At 56.1% G+C, this 21,036-nt stretch overlaps 2 protein-coding genes across 16 annotated transcripts in view; one reads left to right on the top strand and one right to left on the bottom strand.

The window, feature by feature from the left end:
• WDR20 (WD repeat domain 20) overlaps nucleotides 1–14,357 on the top strand; it is a 62,669-nt gene extending 48,312 nt beyond the window's left edge. For 3 of the 11 annotated variants that reach the window (XM_041758419.1, XM_041758414.1, XM_041758416.1), the window contains 2 exons: nucleotides 4,277–5,536; nucleotides 13,499–14,357. In XM_041758419.1, the coding sequence (XP_041614353.1) occupies nucleotides 4,277–5,536; nucleotides 13,499–13,552 (1,314 nt within the window). In that variant the 3' untranslated portion in view covers nucleotides 13,553–14,357. Of the gene's footprint in view, nucleotides 1–4,276; nucleotides 5,537–8,069; nucleotides 11,568–11,619; nucleotides 11,727–13,498 lie in introns of those variants that run through there. The other 8 variants (XM_041758415.1, XM_041758420.1, XM_041758421.1 and 5 more) reach the window with 5 other exon arrangements.
• Nucleotides 14,358–17,982: 3,625 nt separating this feature from the next.
• Nucleotides 17,983–21,036, bottom strand: part of MOK (MOK protein kinase) — a 57,017-nt gene continuing 53,963 nt past the window's right edge. For 3 of the 5 annotated variants that reach the window (XM_041758426.1, XM_041758427.1, XM_041758430.1), the window contains one exon: nucleotides 18,711–20,627. In XM_041758426.1, coding sequence (XP_041614360.1) covers nucleotides 20,225–20,627 — 403 coding nt within the window. In that variant the 3' untranslated portion in view covers nucleotides 18,711–20,224. Of the gene's footprint in view, nucleotides 18,564–18,648; nucleotides 20,628–21,036 lie in introns of those variants that run through there. The other 2 variants (XM_041758428.1, XM_041758429.1) reach the window with 1 other exon arrangement.

The following is a 21,036-nucleotide window of genomic DNA, read 5'->3' as shown; positions in this document are numbered from 1 at the left end:
GAGGAAGAAGCAGGCTCCATGCACCGGGAGCCCGACGTGGGATTCGATCCCGGGTCTCCAGGATCGCGCCCTGGGCCAAAGGCAGGCGCCAAACCGCTGCGCCACCCAGGGATCCCTTTTTTTTATTTTTTATTTTTTTTTATAAATTTTTCAGACTGCTCTGTCTTGAGCTGCTCTCCAGCACAGCCCTTCCCACCCCTGCCTTTCTCAGCCACTCCCACCCCAGCCCTGCTCAGGAGCTCCTCAGAGGGGCCAGGGTTCTGCTGAGGTAGTTTTATCACTGTGCTCATCCAGCTCAGGGTGCCATTAATGGTACTGGGTATTCAAGCCTAACGGGGTCATCCCGTTATTTAACGAGGAGCATTGAGATTCTTTACTTTTTTGCTAGACATTTTCAGCAACAGAAATATATATACCTTTATGGTGTAGAAACTGGGCTTTGTTCTTTATATTTATTGAATAAAATGTTCCAGGGATTTGTTTCTTAATTAGAAAGACAAGAGTGAAATGCTTTCTTTTCTCTTCCTTTTTTGTTAAACCCAAACCAAATAATAACCAGAGTCGTTTAAATTCCGTGAATCTCTCCTAGCTGCCCTGGAGTTGTGCCTCCTGCCCTGGCTCAGGGTCCGAGGCAGGCCTGTGTCCTGTTGCTGAGAACCAATGTGAGCGGCCCTGGCCTCGGTCCGTGTTTGTCGAGGCGTAGGACGGGGCAGCGCCCCTGGCCCAGTCTTCCCTCTGCTCTGGCTCCCTTCTTTCAGTGTGATGGCCGTTGCTGGGTTTGCTCCCACCTCAGCACCTCGCAGCTGTGGTTCCCTCTGTGCTCGCCACATGCTCTCGGCCTACCTCTGTGTGCTTTCAGCCTTAGCCCGCCCTCGCCGCTGGAGGAGTCTTGCTAGGCCCTCCTGCCTGAGATGGAACGTGCTCCAGCCTCCTCCCCATCAGCACTGGGTCTCCTCCCTCTGGTTTGTTTTTCTCCGCAGCTCTCGTCACCCTCAGATCTTGCAGGTTTTACTGTCCTCTCCTCCCACTTGGACATGAATGCCTGTCTGTTTTAATCAGAGCTATTTCAGCACCTGGCATGAATGCATTGATAAAGAATGAAGGAATGATGAGCAAGCGTGCGGGTGAGTGAGTGGGGCTGCCGGCAGGTTTCTTGGCTCTCCGAACCTGTTTCCTGGTGGTAATGCAGTGATCATATTGACCTTCCTATGGGGAAGCGGGTGCTCTTACATTGCTGATGAGAATATAGCGCTCTGTCCTCTGGGGGAGGTTATTTGGCAATGTCTATAAAAATTATAGACGTATATACGTTTCAACCCAGCTATGTTATTGGGAATTCATCCTGTGGGTGTTCTCATACACACGAAAACTGCCATGTGTGCAAGGTCATTCGTTGCCATGTAAATGTCCATCAGTGGGGACTTTGAATACTCTGCACTTTAGAAATGAATGGGGAGGCCATCCTGGTACCAGCACAGACACCTGAGTGGAGCAGGAAGGCGCCCAGTGCCTCGTGTGCTCTCTGGTGTGAAGAAAGGAGGGTGGGTGGATTTGGATCCACATCTGCCTTGTGCATGGATGGAGACACTGTGGAGAGAGAAACAGGGAGCTGAATGCCAGTGACCTGGGGACAGGTGACCTGCAACAGAGGACAGGGATGTGAATGCACTCTCTACTGCATACTTTTATGTGAATTATTAATAGATTGCCTATTCAAACAAAACAAAAGCTGGCCTTATAGGGTCCTACTGAGGTTAAGAAACGTGTGCAGAGTGCCTTACCCAGTGCCTGGCACACGGAGTAGAGCCTCCGATGGGAAGTGAGCACTGCCTTCCCAGTATGTGTGCCTCATGCCCCAGACCTGGGGGAGACCTGGGTACCACCACTCGAGGCAGATGCTTTCCCCACATCAGAGAGCACGACCTGTCAGGAAAGGCCCCTTCCATGTCAGAGCCGGGTCCAGGGGCCTGTGCTTGTTTGGGTTTGCGGTCGCCTACACAGCCGGACCCGGTGCCCAGATGCCACAGTGTGACTGCTGCGTGCTTGGTTGCCGGGCTGGGGGCCCAGGAGGGGAGGCTTGTGCTTGTCCATAAGTTACTTCCATGTATCTACTTACGGTCGTCTCGAGGCACCTTTTAATAGGGAATGAAGTCTCTAAGTGTGTTTTATGGTCCCAGTAACATTTATGGTAACAGCAGTGCTGTAATTCTTTGTCTTCATGCCTCACAGCTGCAGAGCAATACTACATTTACTTGACAGTATTACAATTTTGAGTTCTAATGGAATTATTTTTGTCGTGTCTCTAAGCCAAAAAATAAATTTTTCTCCTAAGCGTAGTGCTGAAAGTTTTTATGTTTGTCCTTAAAAATTTCCACAGGGTAAAGTGGCAGTAGTGTTTTGTTGGTAAGACCGCCATCTCTGTGGTTGTGGTGACAGGTGGTAAAGGTGCAGGAGCCAAGAGCCACGGTCCTGGGGGAAGGATGGCAGCCTGGCGGCCAGTCCAAGTTAGCGCTGGAGCCACCTGACAAGGCTGCTCCGCATGGGGGTGAGCCATGGTGGCCTGAGGCCTGCAGGGGCAGCAAGGTCTGAGGGATGGGGGTGGGCCCCCCCAAGGTGAAACCTCCAACCTGGCCTTGCAAGTTACCTCTGTAACCTCTTTAGGAAGAAGCAGTGAAGGCCTCATGCCAGAGTGGTCGCTGGGCTTTCAGGTTGTTGGCATTGGTGTAGGTCAGATGCCTTTTAGAGGTAGGAAGGGAAGGAGGCAGGGGATGAAAACGGTTGTGTTCCCAAGGCCAGCTCCTGTTTCTCTCTTCGGAGGGCCAGCGGTGCTGCCCTGTGGCTCCCACACTGGTGGGGCAAGAAGCAGTGTCGCCTGCTGAGTGACCTCTGCCGTGCCCACCCTTCCCCTGCACCCTGGGCCCTGCGTGCTGTGTGGGGCTGGCCTCCTTTCTCTTCCCCAGCCCGGGGGCCTAGTATTCTGCAACAGCCTGCACAGTTCATTCATCGCTTCTCTGAAAAAAAAAAAAAAAAACCCAAGTGATTTCATGTTCTTTTCATGTGGTTTTCTGTAAAGTTGTAGCACACGCAGCATATGTGTGCAAAGCCTACTGTGGGGCAGGGAGGTTCACATCTGTGCCCCAGGGCCCTCTGAGGCTCGGGCCAGGAATCCCAACCAGTTAGGGGAAGTGGGAGTGTTTAACGCACCCGGAGCCTGCCGGGCTCCTGAGGCACCCGGCTCCTGGGGAGATGGCCGGCCGTGGAGGACGTTTGGTAGGAGGAGTTTGTAAAAACTTGGGAGTCTTGGGAACTTCTGGATAGTTTCTGGTGATGTGATTTGGAAGGTGGAGAGGGGCACCCATGTGGAAGCTGCTGTGCCAGCAAGCCCCACGACAAGGTCCGCAAGCAGGGAAGCACACTTCTGCCTTTGGGTGGTTTTTACTTTGGCCTTTTGTTCTTTGGGTTTTAAAGGCAGCACTCCTGATCTTTGCGAGTTGAAGGAACAGCTGGTCAGTGGACCAGAAATTAGCCCTGAGTGGAGCGGCAGTGATTAGGCACATACTCCTGAATTAATCCTCTGTTTATTTCTTTAAACACCACCTTGTTCCAAAGAAGATTTGGAGGAATTGCTTATAAAGATGCACACAGGACAGCAAATCTGAGTGAGGAAGTTTCAGTGAAGCCAGAGCTGAGGTAGAGCCCAGCGAGTGTGCGTTGAAGTCCTGTGTGCTGCTGCCAGTGGCTGCACGTTGCCTCCCCCCGACCCTGGAGCAGCCCAAGCAGAGGGGCAGGTGTAGTCGGCACATGACTTACGTGACGATAAAATGCAGAGAAACTGGGAGGCATAGCTCTCCCGGCTGTGAGGACTGCGAGATTTCCCCCGGGGGTCTTCGTAGAGAGGATGCTGTGTGTGGGTACGGTGAATCACAGATTCAGATGCTCCTAGCGTAAGAAGTGAAAGTTGCCCGAGGGCTGGCCCTCTCACCAGTGTGTCCCAGCGCCTGGTACAGTGTCTGGCACGTGGTAGGCTCTCAACAGTGTTGGTTGAATGACTGACTCCCTCAGCGAAAGCCAGTGACCTAACACCCAAGTGCAATTCTAGAAATAATTCTACAAGGGGCCCAAATGCTCTTCGCTGGTTTGGCTGACCACGGGATAGAGTGTGCAGTGCCCGGATGGACTCTTCCCTTCTCACCGAGAAGCAGACAAGTTTCTTGCTGGAAAAGTAGACCTTTAAAGCTTCTCCATTGTGATAACTTGTTCTCCTTTGTCTTCACAGAGACTAATAGACAAGTCACGCGTAACCTGTGTCAAATGGGTTCCCGGTTCGGAAAGCCTTTTCCTAGTAGCCCATGCAAGTGGGAACATGTACTTGTATAATGTGGAGCACACTTGTGGCACCACAGCCCCCCACTACCAGCTTCTGAAGCAGGGTGAGAGCTTTGCCGTACACACTTGCAAGAGCAAATCCACGAGGAACCCTCTCCTTAAATGGACGGTGGGCGAGGGGGCCCTCAACGAGTTTGCTTTCTCCCCAGATGGCAAGTTCTTGGCATGCGTGAGCCAGGATGGGTTTCTGCGCGTGTTCAACTTTGACTCAGTGGAGTTGCACGGTACGATGAAGAGCTACTTCGGAGGCTTGTTGTGTGTGTGCTGGAGCCCGGATGGCAAGTACATCGTGACGGGCGGCGAGGACGACCTGGTGACGGTCTGGTCTTTTGTGGACTGCCGAGTGATAGCTCGAGGCCACGGGCACAAATCCTGGGTCAGCGTCGTGGCATTCGACCCCTATACCACGAGTGTGGAAGAGAGCGACCCAATGGAGTTTAGTGGCAGCGACGAGGACTTCCAGGACCTTCTTCATTTTGGCCGAGACCGGGCGAACAGCACGCAGTCCCGGCTATCCAAACGGAACTCTGCCGAGAGCCGCCCCGTCAGCGTTACATACCGGTTTGGCTCCGTGGGCCAGGACACACAGCTCTGCCTCTGGGACCTCACGGAAGACATCCTTTTCCCTCACCAGCCCCTTTCAAGAGCAAGGACACACACCAATGTCATGAATGCCACGAGCCCGCCCGCTGGTAGCACCGGGAACAGCGTCACGACACCGGGCAACTCCGCACCCCCGCCCCTGCCCCGCTCCAACAGCCTCCCACACTCCACCGTCTCCAGCGCCGGCAGCAAGAGCAGCGTTGCTGACGGGGCCGTCGCTTCTGGGGTCAGCAAATTTGCGACGCTCTCCCTGCACGACCGGAAGGACAGGCACCACGAGAAGGACCACAAGCGAAACCACAGCATGGGACACATTTCCAGCAAGAGCAGTGACAAACTGAACCTGGTTACTAAAACCAAAACGGACCCAGCAAAGACTCTGGGGACGCCCCTGTGTCCTCGGATGGAAGACGTCCCCTTGTTAGAGCCGCTCATCTGTAAAAAGATAGCACACGAAAGACTGACTGTGTTAATTTTTCTTGAAGACTGTATAGTCACTGCTTGTCAGGAGGGATTTATTTGCACATGGGGAAGGCCTGGTAAAGTGGTAAGTTTTAACCCTTAATGCTGCACCAGATCTAGAACTTGAATAGGTAGTGATTTTTTTTCTTGTGGGAGGGGCGGGGTGTACAATGAATGTGAATGGCACTTCTTACTCTTAATGTAAATCTAAATGCATCAGAGCCATAATTTTGGATACTGCATGCCATGTAATTCTGAATCATTTGATAATTCAACTTAGAACGTTTAAAAAAATATAATCAAACTAATTGCCAGCCAAGTCAGTCACCCTCCTGGGAGTATATAGAGTCCCAAGGTTAGCGCTCCTGTATTAGACTATTTCGACTTTAGGAAAATCATGACAGTGTGGGAAAACAATGACTTTAAAAGCTAAAATTAAAATTTCTGCTTTAACTGGAATATTTTTGCTTAACTACTCAATTAGGATGTTGTACACCTGATCAGAGCGTGTTCAGTGCAGATGGCCATTAACTGTCATTTATAGTCCGGTTTTTATCTTAATCATAAAATGTTTAGGAATCTATGAAATTTAACTTTAGGAACAAAGCATTCAGCAGGGTTGATTGATATTATTTTTACATTGTTCTGGCAATCCACAGAAAGAGAAGAGCCTTAATTTTTAAAACCCATTTTAGTCATTTTATGACAATTAAAATTGTTTAATAAACATCTTTTTTCAAAGAAGCAGTTTGTAGCACTTTGATTGAGATTCTGTGCACTGAATAAACACCCACATTCCTCGGAGCCTGGACAGCTCCCGGAGCCGCGGCCGAACCGCCAGCAGCGCTTGTCAGAAGTGCCTCTTGCCACATAAGCCAAGACCTTTTGTGTTGGATGCGCTTCGCTTATGTTTTTTTTTTCCAGCAAGGGAAAGGAGGTTTTGGTTTCTTGGTGGTTTTCTGTGGGGTTTTTTGTTGTTGCTGTTGTTGTTGTTGTTGCTGTTGTTGTTGCTGTTTTTGGTCAGGAAGGCCCAGGACAGAGGCCTTGTTTTATAAAGACTGACAGGCTCCCCGAGGGTCAACATGCTTCCCGAGGTTGCCCTGGTTTGGGTTTTGTTTTCCTGCCCAGACTTCTCATCCCGGGGTGGCTGCCGTGATCCCGCTCGGGCTCCGTCCTTGGTGGCTTCCACCCGGCGTGTCTCACTGCTGGCCTCTCGGCCGCCTGCGTGAACTCCCATAACTGGGAGCTGCTGCCGTGGGGCCTGCACAGTTCTGATGCCTGTGGTCCTTATCAGCTGTGTGAGGAATTTCAAATTCCAGTTTCACGTCAGGGGGCAGGGGGGGGGGAGGTGGTTCTTTGAGCTACGTGTTTCCTGTCAAGATGATGGTCACCTTGTTAACTTATTTTGGTCATCTCAGTTTGTTTACTGTTTTGCACGCCTTTATAATTAAACGTAGAGATGCTGATTGTTTACACTTGTTTGAGTAGTGGATGCAATTCAGCCAAGTGGGCTCCTGGAGACATTCGCTTCTCTGCAGTGTTCAGCTGTGGTGACGGAGCAGTAGCTCTGTGCGCTCTAATGCAGCCCTCCCGGAAGGCCAGCCCCCACTTCCCTGGGCCTGCTCATGCCACCCCTCCACCCCACCCAGCCCCCGCCCAACCCGTCCGCCCTGCCCATCCTGCTCCTGCAATGGGAGGGGTTTCTGTTGGATGGCAGTGTTCCAGCACGGGAGAAGTGAGGAGGCCTTCCCGGTGCATCCCACCCCCACCCCGTCCCCCGTTTATGCATGATGTCCACAGGTATATGTGTTAATGTCCTGTTTACTCTTAAGATACGGTCCTTTGTTCCTAAATGTTAAGTGACCTAAAGTGGCAAAGACAGCGTCCTTGTGGACTGTTTCAACATTGGAGGCTAAATTGGGATGTCAGACGGAGACAATCGGAGCCAACACTCCAGGTGCAATTTTATGTACCCACATGGTTCTAGAAATTTCATTTCAAATGCTTCTGAGGCATTGAGTATGCAGTTTCAAAATTCAGGACTTTGTATTTGGCCCAGGCAATGAATGGCTGATCCCAGGTAAGTAGCCTTTATGGGGACGCTTATTGTGACCTTTCGGTTCTGAGTGCCTTGCTCACTGGCTGCCGCTGCCTGCGCTGCCGGCAGGAATGTGTGATGTGCGCGCTTTCTGTGGACCAGGCGCTTCCTGATCCCACACACCCCTTGGCACGCTCAGCTGCGCAGGCTGCGATGAAGGAGACGGGTGGCTCGGGGGCACCGGGGGTGACTGGTATACCTAGGAGGAGTCTGTTGGTGGGGTTGGGTGTGGGAGAGGCAAGAGATGATTGTTCCCGTAAAATCAGGCCCTGAAACGTGCTAACAGAAGCCCGGGGTGTCTCTCTCCTGTCCCCCACCTCCACTCCGTTTTAAAAACTGTGGTCACGTCACAGTTTGGGATTTGGGGCTTGGTCACAATCTTGTTCTTCCAGTTTCTGCTGGTGAGTGTATCCTTGAAGTCTGTCCCCATCCCCTCTCTGGGCCCCCATTGCTGGGTGTCAGGTGCTGGGGAGGGGCTGCATGGCCGGCCCTTCTGACACCCACCCCCTTTTTTCGACAGCCAGCAGAGCACTTTTCCTGCAGTCAGGAGGACAGAATGCGAGGTGTTCTCCGAGACCAGGACTAAAGCTGCCCAAAGCTGCCCGCAGCTTGAGAAGAGGGCGCTGGAGGGGCGGGCCTGGCTTCTGTCAGTGGCTCCTGCAGCCCTGGGATGCGGGGAGGGGGCCGCCCGGGGGACCGGGTCTCAGGTGCCGAAGGCCCAGGGCCACAAGGACACATCTGGGGAGCACTTTTGCAGTTTGCTCACCAAGCTTTGAGCTTCCTCATTTGATACTGTTCAGTGTTCTCTCTTAAACATTATCCGGAGCAAGAATATCTTTTCTGACCTCACCTCTGGAGTGAAATCGCTATGGGCAAAAGGCGGACCACGCTTGGCGGGCACAGCCTGTCTGCTGGGCGCTGAAGAAGAGCGCAGAGTGGCCCTCGAAGCCTGCTCGCCCCAGCCTGCGTGCAGGGACCGGAGCCCTCAGAGGGTCCATCCCGCCTGCCCTGCCCTGCCCTGCTGTGGCTTTGGGGGGCGGGCTTCTAAGCCCACTGGCAACTCCAGCCCTCGTCTTAGATTCTCCTCTTCCTCGGGGGCAGGAGGTTAAAATCGCAGAGAAGGAACCTTGCCTTTGGAAAACTCTGCCACCTTTTAAAAGCAAACGTGTAAGGGGGAGCAGGCCAATTCTTTAACTGGGTTCTAAATTCACTTAAATAGTGATAAAGAGTCTTAATTTTGTCTTTTGTGCTAATCGAACCTTCTAGCATTTTTGAAGTGTCCTGTGAGCCATTGCCTTGGGACTGAGGACAAACACCTAGGATAGGACAGGGCAGGAGTGGGAAACACGTAAGCGGTCACCATGATTACTGCCCAGCCATTCGGAAGCCACGAGGAACAAAACGCCACGTGACCTGACCTGCCTTTATGGGCATACACATGCGTCCCAGGGGGACTCAGGCTTCGCTGTTGGGCTTAACACCCGAGTCCTAGCTGGCAGGTTCCCTCACTCCTTCCACGTCCTGTGGTGCAGCTTGCATTCTTAAGACATTGTCAAGTGTTGAGTTTGAGCAGAGATTGGTGAAGCTGCTTTATCAGATGCCTTCACCTGCGTCCAGGGTTCACCTCCGGCCTTGGCAGGGAGGCTTTTGGGTTTTTTGTTGGGGAAGCTCAAAGTGTGAGGGGAAAAGCCACAGGGACAGGGAGGGCTGGAGAAGGAGTCCTTTGGGAAACCCAGATGCTGCGTTTGTGTATCTGACTGTCCGAGGAAGACTTAGAAGCAGAGTCCAAATGGCTTTCCCGGGAGAGCTGCACGGAGCTCGGCGTCCCTTCTGCACCCACAGCTCGGCCGAGGCCAACCAGTCCGTGGCCTCTGACTGACTTTCCTGTTGTACTGGTGTGTCCGCTGTCGGAGTTTCCTTCTGCAGCGGGGAGCCTCTGTGCATGTGTTGTGGGCCTGACACCTAACCTGGCGGTGTCAGCCATGCTGGGGACGTTCATCTGTCCGGGTCATCATTGGCCCCAGGGATGGCCCGTGAGCATAGACGGCAGCCTGGAGAGTGGAGGCCAGGACAGTGCGTGTCTCGCATTGAAAAGCATTTGTGTTCAGAGCCCAAGTTCAAAGCCGCGTGAAAATGCCCGCCCCCAGTGTTGACCGATGCATTGCTGCACCTGTTACATGAACTTCGTGTTGTGCTCACACTGCTGCCTCTCAAAGTGTAAAAGGAAGAATTTCCTGCATTTTTTAATTTCTGTATACCTAAGTTTATTAAAGTCTGCTATGTTAGGTGACGTTGTATAAAATTGTATGATTATTTATCTTTAATGAAAACCAAAAGTAAAATCCGCATTTCCTTTTTTTACATTTTCATCTAATTTCTTGATGAATAAATTTGATAGTCTTCCTACCATGAAATGTTGATTAAGTTCTTAACTGTTAAAATAATTAGTGAAGCTTTCGTATCAGTATTGTTAATTTATCGTTTTAAGAAAATCACGTTTCTGTTTCACTGTCTTGGTTTTTGGCTGCTCTCTCGTCACTCTCCCAGCTCCAGACTCCCGCACACGCGGGTCCCAGGTGCCGGGGGGCGGAGCGTGGGGGGGGGCAGCCCCGTGTTCGCGGACAGGAAACGAACAGGAGCGAAGGAGAAGGAGAAATGTACTAAAGGAAATGTTCGCCGTGTCGGAGGTACTGGCGTGGCGGGCGGCCTAGGACGCCAGGCCCTCAGGCCCCGCTGCGGAGGGGGCGGTGGGGAAGGCGCCCAGACGTCTTGTCCAGCACCCGGATGTCCTGGCCCCCAAACACCTCGAGGCCAGGACCCCAGCCTAGATGTTGCAAGTTCCCGAGAGGCCGAGAGAGGTGAACGTAGGACTGTGCCCCGGGTCAGGGCCTAGGGTCCCTCGGGGCCTGGACCCCGTGCCTCCCTGACCCTGCTGACCCCTGCTGACCCCTGCTGGCCCCCTGTTGACCCCCTGCTGAGCCCCTGCTGACCCCCGACTCCCCGCTGACCCCCCTGCTGACCCCCTCACTGAGCCCCCAGACTCCAGGGCCGCCAGGTGCACTTGGCGTCTGACGCTGAGCTGCCCCGAGCAGGGAGCGTGGCGCTGGGGGCGCCCTCACGGCGGCCGCCTCCCACCTGGGAGCAGGACGTGTTTCTCCCCAGCATGGAGATTTCAGGTTTAAAAGGACTCACGCGGCATTTTGATCTTTTAAAAATAGTTTGTGCCTTGAAAAAATGCTCTAGGTCCCTCCTTCCGTGGGGGGCTGCCTGTTGAAGGAAACCGTCGATTCTGGACCCGTGAGTCTCCTGCAAGGGACAGAGCCTGTCGGGGCGCTCGGCCCCGCCCCCTCCTCTAGTGTTGGGGCCTCCAAACCAGCCTGTCGCTTTCGGGGGGCGCCGGCCTGGGAGGGACCCTCTGGACGCGACTCCAGCCCGAGCGCCTTGGTCTCTCTCGGTCTCTCTCGTGCAGAGAAAGCCTCGCTCCCCGATGTCTGCAAAGAGCATCGCCTTCCCCAGGTGACTCTTCTCTTTGGAGACCAGGCTGAGTGGCCTCTCTGGGGGAGTGTGTCGCCTTCGGTGTGACCCGTCGTGGGGCATCAGGTCTGCCGCCCAGCTGGGGGCGGGGGGGGGGGGGGGCAGGCACGGGCCCCTTCTTCCCCTCCGGCTCGCGTGCCCTGGGGTCCCTGCCACGCGGGGCAGCCGCCTGGGCCGATGGCCTGGGGAAAGGCATCCCCGGCGGGACCGCGGAAGGGACCTCACTTCACAGATACCTGCCGCTTGGCCTCCGGGACTAAGAGCTGGAGTAGCCCCTCACGTAGCTTTCAGAGGAAACCCCGCAGGAATAGGACGCAAGTCCGGCGAGCGCAGGCGGCTCGCTCCGTAGTAGATTCAGGACCGGTCCCCGCTCCGAGGACAGCTGCGCTCGGGGAGGCGGCGGGGGTCCGCGGGCCGGGCCGGCCAGGCTCTTCGCTCAGCCCCCGCCCCCAGGAGTGACCACGGGGCCACCGCGCAGCTTCCTGGCGGGAGCGTGATGGGGCCCGTGTGTGGCCCATCTTTCCCTTTGTCCCCAGGGAACCTGTAGACCGAAGCGTAGCTGGTAGAAATCAGGGGACCTGGACGTCTCTGTCTGAAGGGCAGTGTCCCCCGACGCCTCCGCTGTCCGTCGGGAAGCGAGCAGGTGCGTCCCGCCCCACCTGTGGCCCCCGGCGCCGCCTAGGCAGGCTGGGTGGGGGCGGTTGCTGGCCTTGGGGACCCTGGCGATCCCTTGGGACCCTGGGCATCACGCGGACAGGACGACAGCAGGGAGGTGGTTCTCACGGGTGGAGGCTTCGGGCCTGCAGCTTTGTAGGGGTGAGCAGGCTCCCGTGGCCGAGGCTGCGCGGCACTGCGGGGCGTCCCCCGGGGAGAGCCAGGCGGGGAGGGCGCAGGGCGGGGTCGCTGCAAGCCCGCGGGCGCCACCGCGTTCCAACTGGGGACACAACACATGCCACTGAGAGGCCTTACCTGTCGAGGTGATAATATGGGATGTACGGGGTTAGATATATTGGGATCTCATTTCTCTTCAGTGTTCCATGTGCTACTAGAATTTTAAACGTCACGTGAGGCCTGCCTTGTCCCGTGGGCAAGGGTGACAGAACTGCGGGCGCCCGGTCCCCGCTGGCCCACCGCTCCCGTTAGGGGCCCAGGCCCGCTCTCGGGGAGGAAGGGACCCCTCATCCTGTAGGCGCCGCCCCGGTCCCCGACAGCCCATGGCTCCGGGGAACCGCCTCCTGTGATCCGAACCCCCTGGAAGCTTGGGGACTGGGAGGCAGAGCATCCTCAGGAAGGGGCTCGGGCCGTGCCCCCCCTGCCCCCCCGGAAAGTCAGCGTCCCAGGGCAGGGCTCCCGGCCCCCGATCGCGTCCTGCTGAGCACACGGCCTTGTAAGAAGGGGTAGAAACGGGGTAGAGTGGCGTGGAGTGGCGGCGGGACAGGGAGTTTCCCACCCCCGGGTGTGGGCAGAGCTGAAGGCCGGTGTCACAGGCCACCCCTCCGTGTGCATCCACGGTCCCCTCGTCCTGTGTCACCAGCTAACCTAACCCGCTGAAGCAGGTTTTAGGACAGCTCAAGTCTGTGTTCGCGGAACTGAAAACTTGTGGCTTCAATGTCACTCCACGGTGACCTTAAAATGCTTAATAAACGCCAAATGGTGATGTAATTACGTGCGTGCATCCCAGTGAGTGCGAAGAAGTGTAGACACTGCCGTGTGCGGGGCTGGCTGCCAGGTGCCCCAGCTCGGGCCTGCACTGCCCCAGGCGCCCCGCCTCTCCGTGGAAGCCACCCTGGTGACCCACATGCCACCTCCTGCACCCTGTCCCCAAATCGAACACAGCCCAGGGCCTAGATCCTTCCGTATCTACCTGCTGAGCCCTGGACGCTGGTCAGGGGGGCGCCACGTCACACCCCAGCCAGAGAAAGTGAGACACACACACCCCCCCCCCCCGCCAGCAGGAGGAAGTCACCTTTAGACAGTGCTAAGCCCCATCTGTGTGGCCGCCCAGCTGTGGGGCGAGGCGTGAGGTCCCAGGGTCAGCGCTGTGAGCTGCTCCAGGCCACAGCCTCTCCTGGGAGCCTCACCGGGTCCTGAGCCGGGGCCTCTGGGGAAGGTGGTGAACGGCCACCGGCTTGCTGCCCTCGCCTCTGGGCCCACAGTGTCCCGAGGAGCCCAGGCCCGAGAGGTGCCTGCTGCTCCCCAGGCGGGGCCAGGCCCAGTGGATCCTGAGCAGTGAGGCAGGTGACACAATGACGTGGATAAGAATTAAGTAGATGAAAAATGGAGGATTTGTTCAAACACTGGCTACCAGTTGGACAGAAATGACTTTGTTCATGTGAACCCGCTGGCAAAGGATGAGTGTGGCTTTCTTGGCTGCCCCCCGTTTTGCTGGATTAATGTAAACTGCTTTGTTTGCAGGGTTTATTGTCATCCCAAAACCAGGCCAGCTCTCCAGGTGGAACTGTAGTATAGCGACCCACCACTGCTCGAGAACCCTCGGCCCGACGTGGTCCTGCGGGAGCGGCGGACGGACCCGGGAGCTGCACTTCAGCCCCGAGCGCGGACACTCGTGGAGGCAGCGGTCACTGGAGTCACGTGGGAGGCCCCCCGTGGGGCCCGCTCGAAAGGGCGCCCTCCGCCTTTCACCCAAAGAAGCTGTTCCCATTTTTAAATCATTATTTTGGGGCTGCAGTAAAAAATAAGAAATGCGATTTTCTTGCTTTTTACTCAAAAGTTCAGTGTAATTAAAACCTTTTATATATATATATATATATATATAAAAAATATATACATATATACATAGTGTAAAATTATTTCCTGGACAAGAAATCCCCTTTAAGTTCAACTGTTATAAATAGTACTTCACTCTGTTTTTGCACTGATGTTTTTTACACGTAGGTGGTCAGAGAAAATCTGGAATGCACTTGTGAAGGAAGTTGTGGCTTTCTGACTTAAATCTGTCATTCCAGAAGATGGATGCTGCAATCATAGATTTTTACAAATTGTTTGCACTTAAAATAGTTTCATGCTATTAGGGACTTACTTTAAGTATGGGTCTCACGGACTAGCGACCCTCTGGGGTGTGAAGATGTTCTTTTTTAACCTTAACATTTATTTTAATACCATTGTTTCCAATGCAGTCAGCTCTGTATTATATGTATAAATGATGTGACTCTGCTACTGGGAGACGTGGTTACTTCACCAGTAATTTCCATCATTTATGAGTGATATTTCTAATTCACGAAAGAATATTAATATTAAAACTATCTTGATTATACCATTTGTTTATCTTCCATTAAGTTGGCTCAATTTTTAACATAACTTTTTGTTCAATTAAAGTTTGGGATAAAATGATTCATCCTTTTTCCCACCCTCTTCCTGGGGACAGGCTGCTCGAGAGCGGCTCTTCTGGAGGGTTCTGTGGCTCTTTGGTCCCTTCCGCTTCACTGCCTGTGGCCACCGTGGGCGGCTGCGCCTGTGCGGACAGGCCAGCGAACCGTTCTCTCCTTCCGGCTCTAAGTCCCTGAACGCGTCCGTTGTCGCCGAGAGCCCGTGACCACACGTGCCTCTGATGCGGATGGAATGCCGTGTTGGCTGCAGGACTGCCCGGCCCATGGGAGCATCTGGGATCGGTGTCTTCTGGGACTGGTGTTTGCTTGAGACCAGCCCGGGGACAAGTCCGATCGGAGGTCGCACCCGCAGCCACGCACTCGCAGACTCCACGATGGCGGGAACCTGATGCCGCATGGCTCCAAGCAGAACGCTCTCAGCTTTACAGAGTGGTACACAACTGCGCCCTTTGAAGACGTTATTTGGTGTGACCGTAAACCACAAAGTGTTGGAAAGACATTTCTCTAAAATCTGGGGCATGTCCACACGACTTAGATAGAAAACGGAGTGCACGCTGTCCAAGAACTACACCGTGTTCGTGGTCTCCGTGCGTGCAGCCGGGGATGGCCACCTTAGCCCAGGTCGCGGTCGCTGCTCAGAGAGAGGCCAGTGCAGCCGGGGCCGAGCCACTGGGAGCTCCCGCTGCCTGCAGAGCCTCTGGGTCCCGGGGACACCAGGAAGTAGTAAGACACCCTGTCGTTTCAGTGAAAGAGTCAGAACTGATAGATCATATACCTTCAACTGCACATTCTAAATGTCATCCTGGTCCCAATGCTGGCTCCTGGGTGCTGCAATCACATAAGACCCCACCCACGCAGGCCCAGGGACACGCAAGGAGGCCCACGTACAGCTGCGGGCCAGCAGAGGCCGCCTTTGAAAATGAAGCCCAGAGTTCATCTTGTGATCCTGTGGTGCTGTCTCCCGTGAAGTGACAGGTAGAAATCTGGTCGGCACGAGGGCAACGGTCACGTGTCAAATTCAGCCTTGGTTTGGTCAGATGACCTGGCCCGTGCTCCCTGCTTCCACTGGCCCTGAGATTCATATCCAGGCTCGGTCCCCTGCTTGTCCCCTCCCGCAGGCTCTGGAGCACAGACCGTCGCTGACCGTCTCCGCTGAAGCTGCCAGACATTTTGGTGTAGATTTGCTGTAGATGCATCTGTACTAGGAACACGTCCATGGCTCTTGTACCTAAGACTGGTTCCTGGCCAAGTCGTCCAAGCTGCTTCCAAAATCAGAGTGCCGTGTAACTGCCGCCACCCCCGCCGCCACAGACACGCAGCATTCAGCACGCCCTGGGCAGACGGCACCCAGGCCAGCCTCAAGGCCGGTCACGACCCTCGGGAGCCAGGGAAAGAGGTGGAAGTAGGCTCAGCTCACCTGGTATGACTTGTGTTTCCTTTTATTCTTGCCCTGAGCTTTCTTACACCTTTGGAGCTGGTGCATGCATGCTCCACGTGTGGGGATGGGTCTAATGGAAGCTAAGAGGAGACAGATGTTTCAGGGAGTGGAGTCAGCGAGGCTGCTGGCTGGCGGCGTGGCCTGGCCAGAGGGAACAGCAGGCCCAGGAGCATCCTCAGCACCTGGGGGGAGTGGAGGGGCGGGGGCAGCAGAGCCCAGGTCTCTTGGGTGGCGTTGCCTCTGCTTTTTCCGCCCACAACTTTGCAGTGCTAAGGTGCTGTCAGACCTGGAACCCTTGGACCAGCGCACCAGGCCACACCTCCACGCTGGGGGCAGCCAGGCTGCGTGTGCTCGTGCCTCCCTGCCTCGCGCCCTCTCAAGCTGAGACCAAGAAGACCTGGTGGGTGAAGAGCAGAGGTTGGGGCACCAGGCAGGTGCTGGGGAAACACTGTACAATGAGCCAACTTGACAGGGGGATGGAGGAGCATGACTTCAGCTCTGCTTCCCTTCTGGAGCTTTTTGGCAACAAAAAGTGCTCAGGAATAGCGTTGCTTGCAAAGGCTCAGCTGGCCTTCACGTCCCCTTCACGTCCCCTTCACGTCCCCTTCACCACCCTTCCAGCCGGGAGTGAGCAGAGACTCCCCCCAGGCTCTGGCGGCAGGCTGAGGCAGCCTCCCATCCCCGTCGCAGGCCTAGACGCCAGGCAGAGAGCGAGCCAGTCATTCCAGCTGCCCGGGACTGGCTCCCATGCTGAGAGTCGGTGGGTGCAGGAAGCGCGAGCATGGCCGGAGGATCACCCTGCTGCTCCATGGAGACCGGTGCGCGGGGCTGGAGCAGCCGAACCTCGTGTAGCTGGGCCCTGGGCTGGCTGTGTCACAGCACTTGGATCCCAGAGGCCAACAGGAAGCCAAAAGAGTTTCATTTGCTGCACAGGTCACACCCCAAAGGGCTTGGCCTGCCCCCGAGAGGCCCCGTGGGGGAGTGGTAAGTTCGCTTTCTCACAGAGGTATGCAGGAGAACTTTAAAAGATTTTCTGCTCAAATTTTATACATATGAAGGGGGGAACAGTTTTCCTAAATACACAAATTCTTGTCAGTCCTTAAATGGGTCCTTAGAGCCAATCCTGGAGGACAGGAGCTCGCTCCCCCCGAGCTGCTGCGGCTCAGAGGCCTGGCTCCCTAGCAGCCTCTCCTGCCTGGGCTCAGAGTGGGGGCTCACTGGCTGTACAGGGCTCCCCTCCATCCCAGGCACCCGCTCCTGTCTCCCCAGCCTTCCTGCTGCAGAGCTGCAGCCCCACCTGGCTCTGGCCTCCTCCCATGGGACCTGGAACTCCCAGATCCCCTGCAGAGGCTGAATGGCACCCTGCCTGTCCCCCATGCCCCTTCCCCATCGGGCATCCTGAAGGACCTGCCAGCGTGTTAAACCGGTTCAGAGGAAGCTCTTTCCATCCCTTCCACATGTGTGCACCCAGCTCTGAACATCCCCATAGCCTGGTGTCTGGTCTTGAATCTGCCCCCAGGTGGCAGGTGGGTGCAGAGGTCGTGGCCACCGGAGAGCATATGGAAGACTGTTCTAGATTTGTTTAAAAGAGGGAACAAGACGCCAAAGACTAACCTGGGAAATTTCCTTTTTCTAACCGTTGTAAGTTTGTGAAGAAGAGAAAAAGAAGGCGTCATTATGTTACATCCCAAGACAAGGGCTCAGGAGGGTCATGCCCCCGCCCACAGGCGGCCCAGCACCACTGCTCCTCTGCGGCGCCCCGCCCCCCACCCCCATGGAGAAGCAGGTTCCCTTCTGTGTCCAACCTGCCGCCGGCACCCCGGAAGCCAAGCAAAGCGCCATCGGAAGCAGCGTCTCTACTCACAGGCAAGGCTGGGCCTCCAGAGCTAAGCGACGTGGCCTCGGGGAAGCCCGGCGCTCCGACTCGCCTCGCGCTTGGCAGCCTCGTCCGGCCGCAGCTCCCGGGGGCACCCGGGCCGAGCCTGTGCTGGGTCCTTACTGGCTTTCCATGTGCCACAAAATTAAGCTGTACCAAAGCCTTCCCAACAAAATAAATTCCCCAAATATGCTCACACAACCTAAAATAAAGAAATGGATGTCAAGACACGTGTTTAACTCAGAAAATATTAAGCTATTGTAACGACAGCTTATTCTTTAATAAAACTCCCAAGAGCGGGATCCGTAAGCTGTAACGTGCCGCGGCACCACCGTGCCGTGGTGGACTAAAGGCTCGACACGCAGAGCGCGTGGTGAAACCAGGCCTGAATCACACAGCATGTAAACTCTGATTTCTGTTTGGATTTGGATTAAAAAATTACAAAATATTCTGTCCCAAAATCTTAGGTTACAAAAGTGAAATTCAAAAACCCCAGAATGAGGTGGTTTTACGAATGTATTCGACTGGAACGTACAGTGCAGCTGCCCTCGGGGTGCAAAGAGCCACAGGCTGGGGGCTCCGGGCTGAGTGGGTACCGGCTGGCCTGTGGGGCAGCGGCCTCGGGGGACAGCGCCAGGCCTGTCCCCGGAGCCCTCCGTCCGAGGCGTCCGAGGCGGGCGGCGTCACGGCCTGGCCCGGCCCAGCTGCACCTGGTCGTGCTCCGCGCAGGTGAGCCCGCGCTGCTCAGTAGCCTCCGCCTTTCCTCTCTATCGTGGGCAGGTGGTACTGTTTGGGCTTAACGTCCTTCTGGGCGTCTGTCTGTCAAAGGAAACAGCAGACGCTCAGCGGGGCGGGCGCGAGGCGGGAGCCGCGGGGAGCTAGCGGGGAGCCAGCGCACGGCTACCTTCTGGTTGGCGCCGCCGCACTTCAGGGGCCTCAGCACCGGGGCTTTCCTGTGGGCCCCGGGGCCCCACGCGGAGGGCAGCGCGGGGCTGGAGTACGAGGACAGCTTGGTCACTCCTGACAGCGTCAGTCTGGGCAGCTCCGTGGGGCAGGCCGGTCCGGGTCTCTTGGGATGGGCCTCTCCTGGCCTTAGGGGCTGTTTCTTGGAACAAAACACAGGTCGGGTGAATGTACAACGGTGTCCCCTTTATGGAATTCAGGAAAAACAAGAGTGGCTCTTTTGCACGACTTTCACCTAATGTAACCCGACCAAGAGGTGTGACCATACGATGACCAGATGGTATCCCTGCCACCCCGGGACGTGGCTGCTCAGAGTCCCCTACGGAAGGCAAAGCCTCCACACTCAAGTCTCATGCGGAGTCGGCCCCGAGGGCAGCGCCCGTGACCTGGCCCGATGCCACAGAGGCCACTGAGACGTCCCAGCAGCGCGCCACGGGCCACAGCTGCCTGGTGCCCCTCTCCCAACCCCGGACACCAGCCTTGCGTTAGTGTGGCTGCTGAGCTAAGAATTTTTTTTTTTTTTGAAGATTCTGTCTGTCTGTCTGTCTGTCTATCCATCTAGGAGAAGGGAAGGGAGAGACTCTGTCCCCGCTGAGTGGAGCGCCTGTTACAGGGCTCGATCCCACGAACCCGAGACGACAACCTGAGCTGAAACCAAGAGTTGGACACTCAACCCACTGAGCCACCCAGGCACTCCTGCATTTTTTAAGAGCTAAAAACAATTTCCTGGCATGTTAACAATTACGTGAAGTTCAAGTCGCGGCGTTCCGTTTTCCCGAGGCAGAGCCCCACTGTTCATTTACGTATCCTCCGCGGCACCGAAGAGGGCAGCTCTGACGGGACTGTGGTCCACAAAGCTGGAAAGGCTTCCTGTGTGGCTTGTGCCCTACAGACGTGTGGGGACTGTGCTGGGTGCCGGCAAGGGTGACGGGGTCAGCCCCGTCTCACCAGGAGGGAAGGGCCGAGCAGGGACAGCAGTGAGGAAGCAGAATGAGGGAGGCTCAGGTGGGGGGTGCTGTTGCACTGTTTGGGGCCTGAGCAGCTGAAAGGGAGCTGCTTCCACCCTTAAAGGGAAGGTGCAGGGAGAAAAGCACGTTTGGGGGGAAAGACCGGGAGATTGGGTCTGAAAAATCCAGCCTGTTAGACAGCCAAGTGGAACCTCAGGCGGGCGCTAAACACAGCAGACCGCAGTTCCAGAAAGCAGGCTGGCTGCACATACAGCCGTGACCTCAGCTCCTAGCACGAACTGACACTCGGGAGACACTGGGCTGAGTGACGGAAGGGCACGGTCATCACACAGTGCGGTGCCAGCCCAGAATGTGGACCGGGGGGCTGAGCAGCGGGGACCACTTGGGGCGCCAAAGGATGACAACACTCCAAAAGGAAGCTGCTGTTCCTAAAGCAAACATCTGTACCCAGGAGAGTGCTCATCTGGGGCCCTCTGCACGCGTGGGGGCATGTGGGCCTGTCACCGGGTCACCCGGGCCAGTGTCATCCTCTCTGGCCCCCCGTGAGGGTCAGTCAGAGGGCACAGGCAGGTGACAGCTGTGAAGCACTTTTCCAGAGAACCTGGCACCTGCCACCCTGCCTCTCCTCGCCTGTGCACACGGGACGCTGCCGTCCCTCCAGCTCGTGGACAGAAGGGGCAGGGGTGGTGGGGGCCGCACTCCCTGCGTCCCGGCACAGACGCCACGGGCACAGGTCGGGCCTCGTGCTGGGCGCCCCCTGGCCTGCCGCGGGGCGTCCTCCGCAGACACACAGGCCGCCAGGGCGTCCGGTGCTCGCCGCTCACTGACTTCGCTCGGTACCTGCTTTCTGTCCTTTGGAATTTGCCAGCCGTTCCTGAGTAGTTCCGGTGCCACGGGGCGCTCTGGAAAGAAAGCTTTTCTGTGGCTGGCCACAGCCTGCTTCTCCGCTGCCCTACGGGAAGGGAGAGAGAGGGTGCGCTCCCCTGAGAACGTGCCCCGCGCCGTGCATGCGCCTTCTCCCTGTCCCCAAACTGCTCTATTCTCTCCCACATGAGCTGTGACAAGGAGCCTGTCTTCCCTCCTCTGTCTCAGTGCCCAGAGACGGCCCCGCAAGCTGGGGACACGGCTCTGCCGGAGGCCCGCAGCCCCCGCCCATGGAGGCTGGGTCACGCGTCACCCTCACGCATCCCCCCACGCTCAGGCTGCAGGAGGGCACAGAGACGTGGCCTGAGACGCCGTCGGGCAGCTCCTCCCACCCCAGGTACCACGCAGCAAGCTCTCAAACCTCACACCGAGGGGCCTTTGCTGTCACTGGTGGGCACCAGGCTCCTCCTGGAATCTTAACCACTGGAGCCTTGGCA

The sequence above is a fragment of the Vulpes lagopus genome, chromosome 6, assembly GCF_018345385.1.
Source record: "Vulpes lagopus strain Blue_001 chromosome 6, ASM1834538v1, whole genome shotgun sequence".
NCBI classification, from domain to species: Eukaryota; Metazoa; Chordata; class Mammalia; order Carnivora; family Canidae; genus Vulpes; species Vulpes lagopus.
This window is presented reverse-complemented; position numbering and strand designations above follow the sequence as displayed.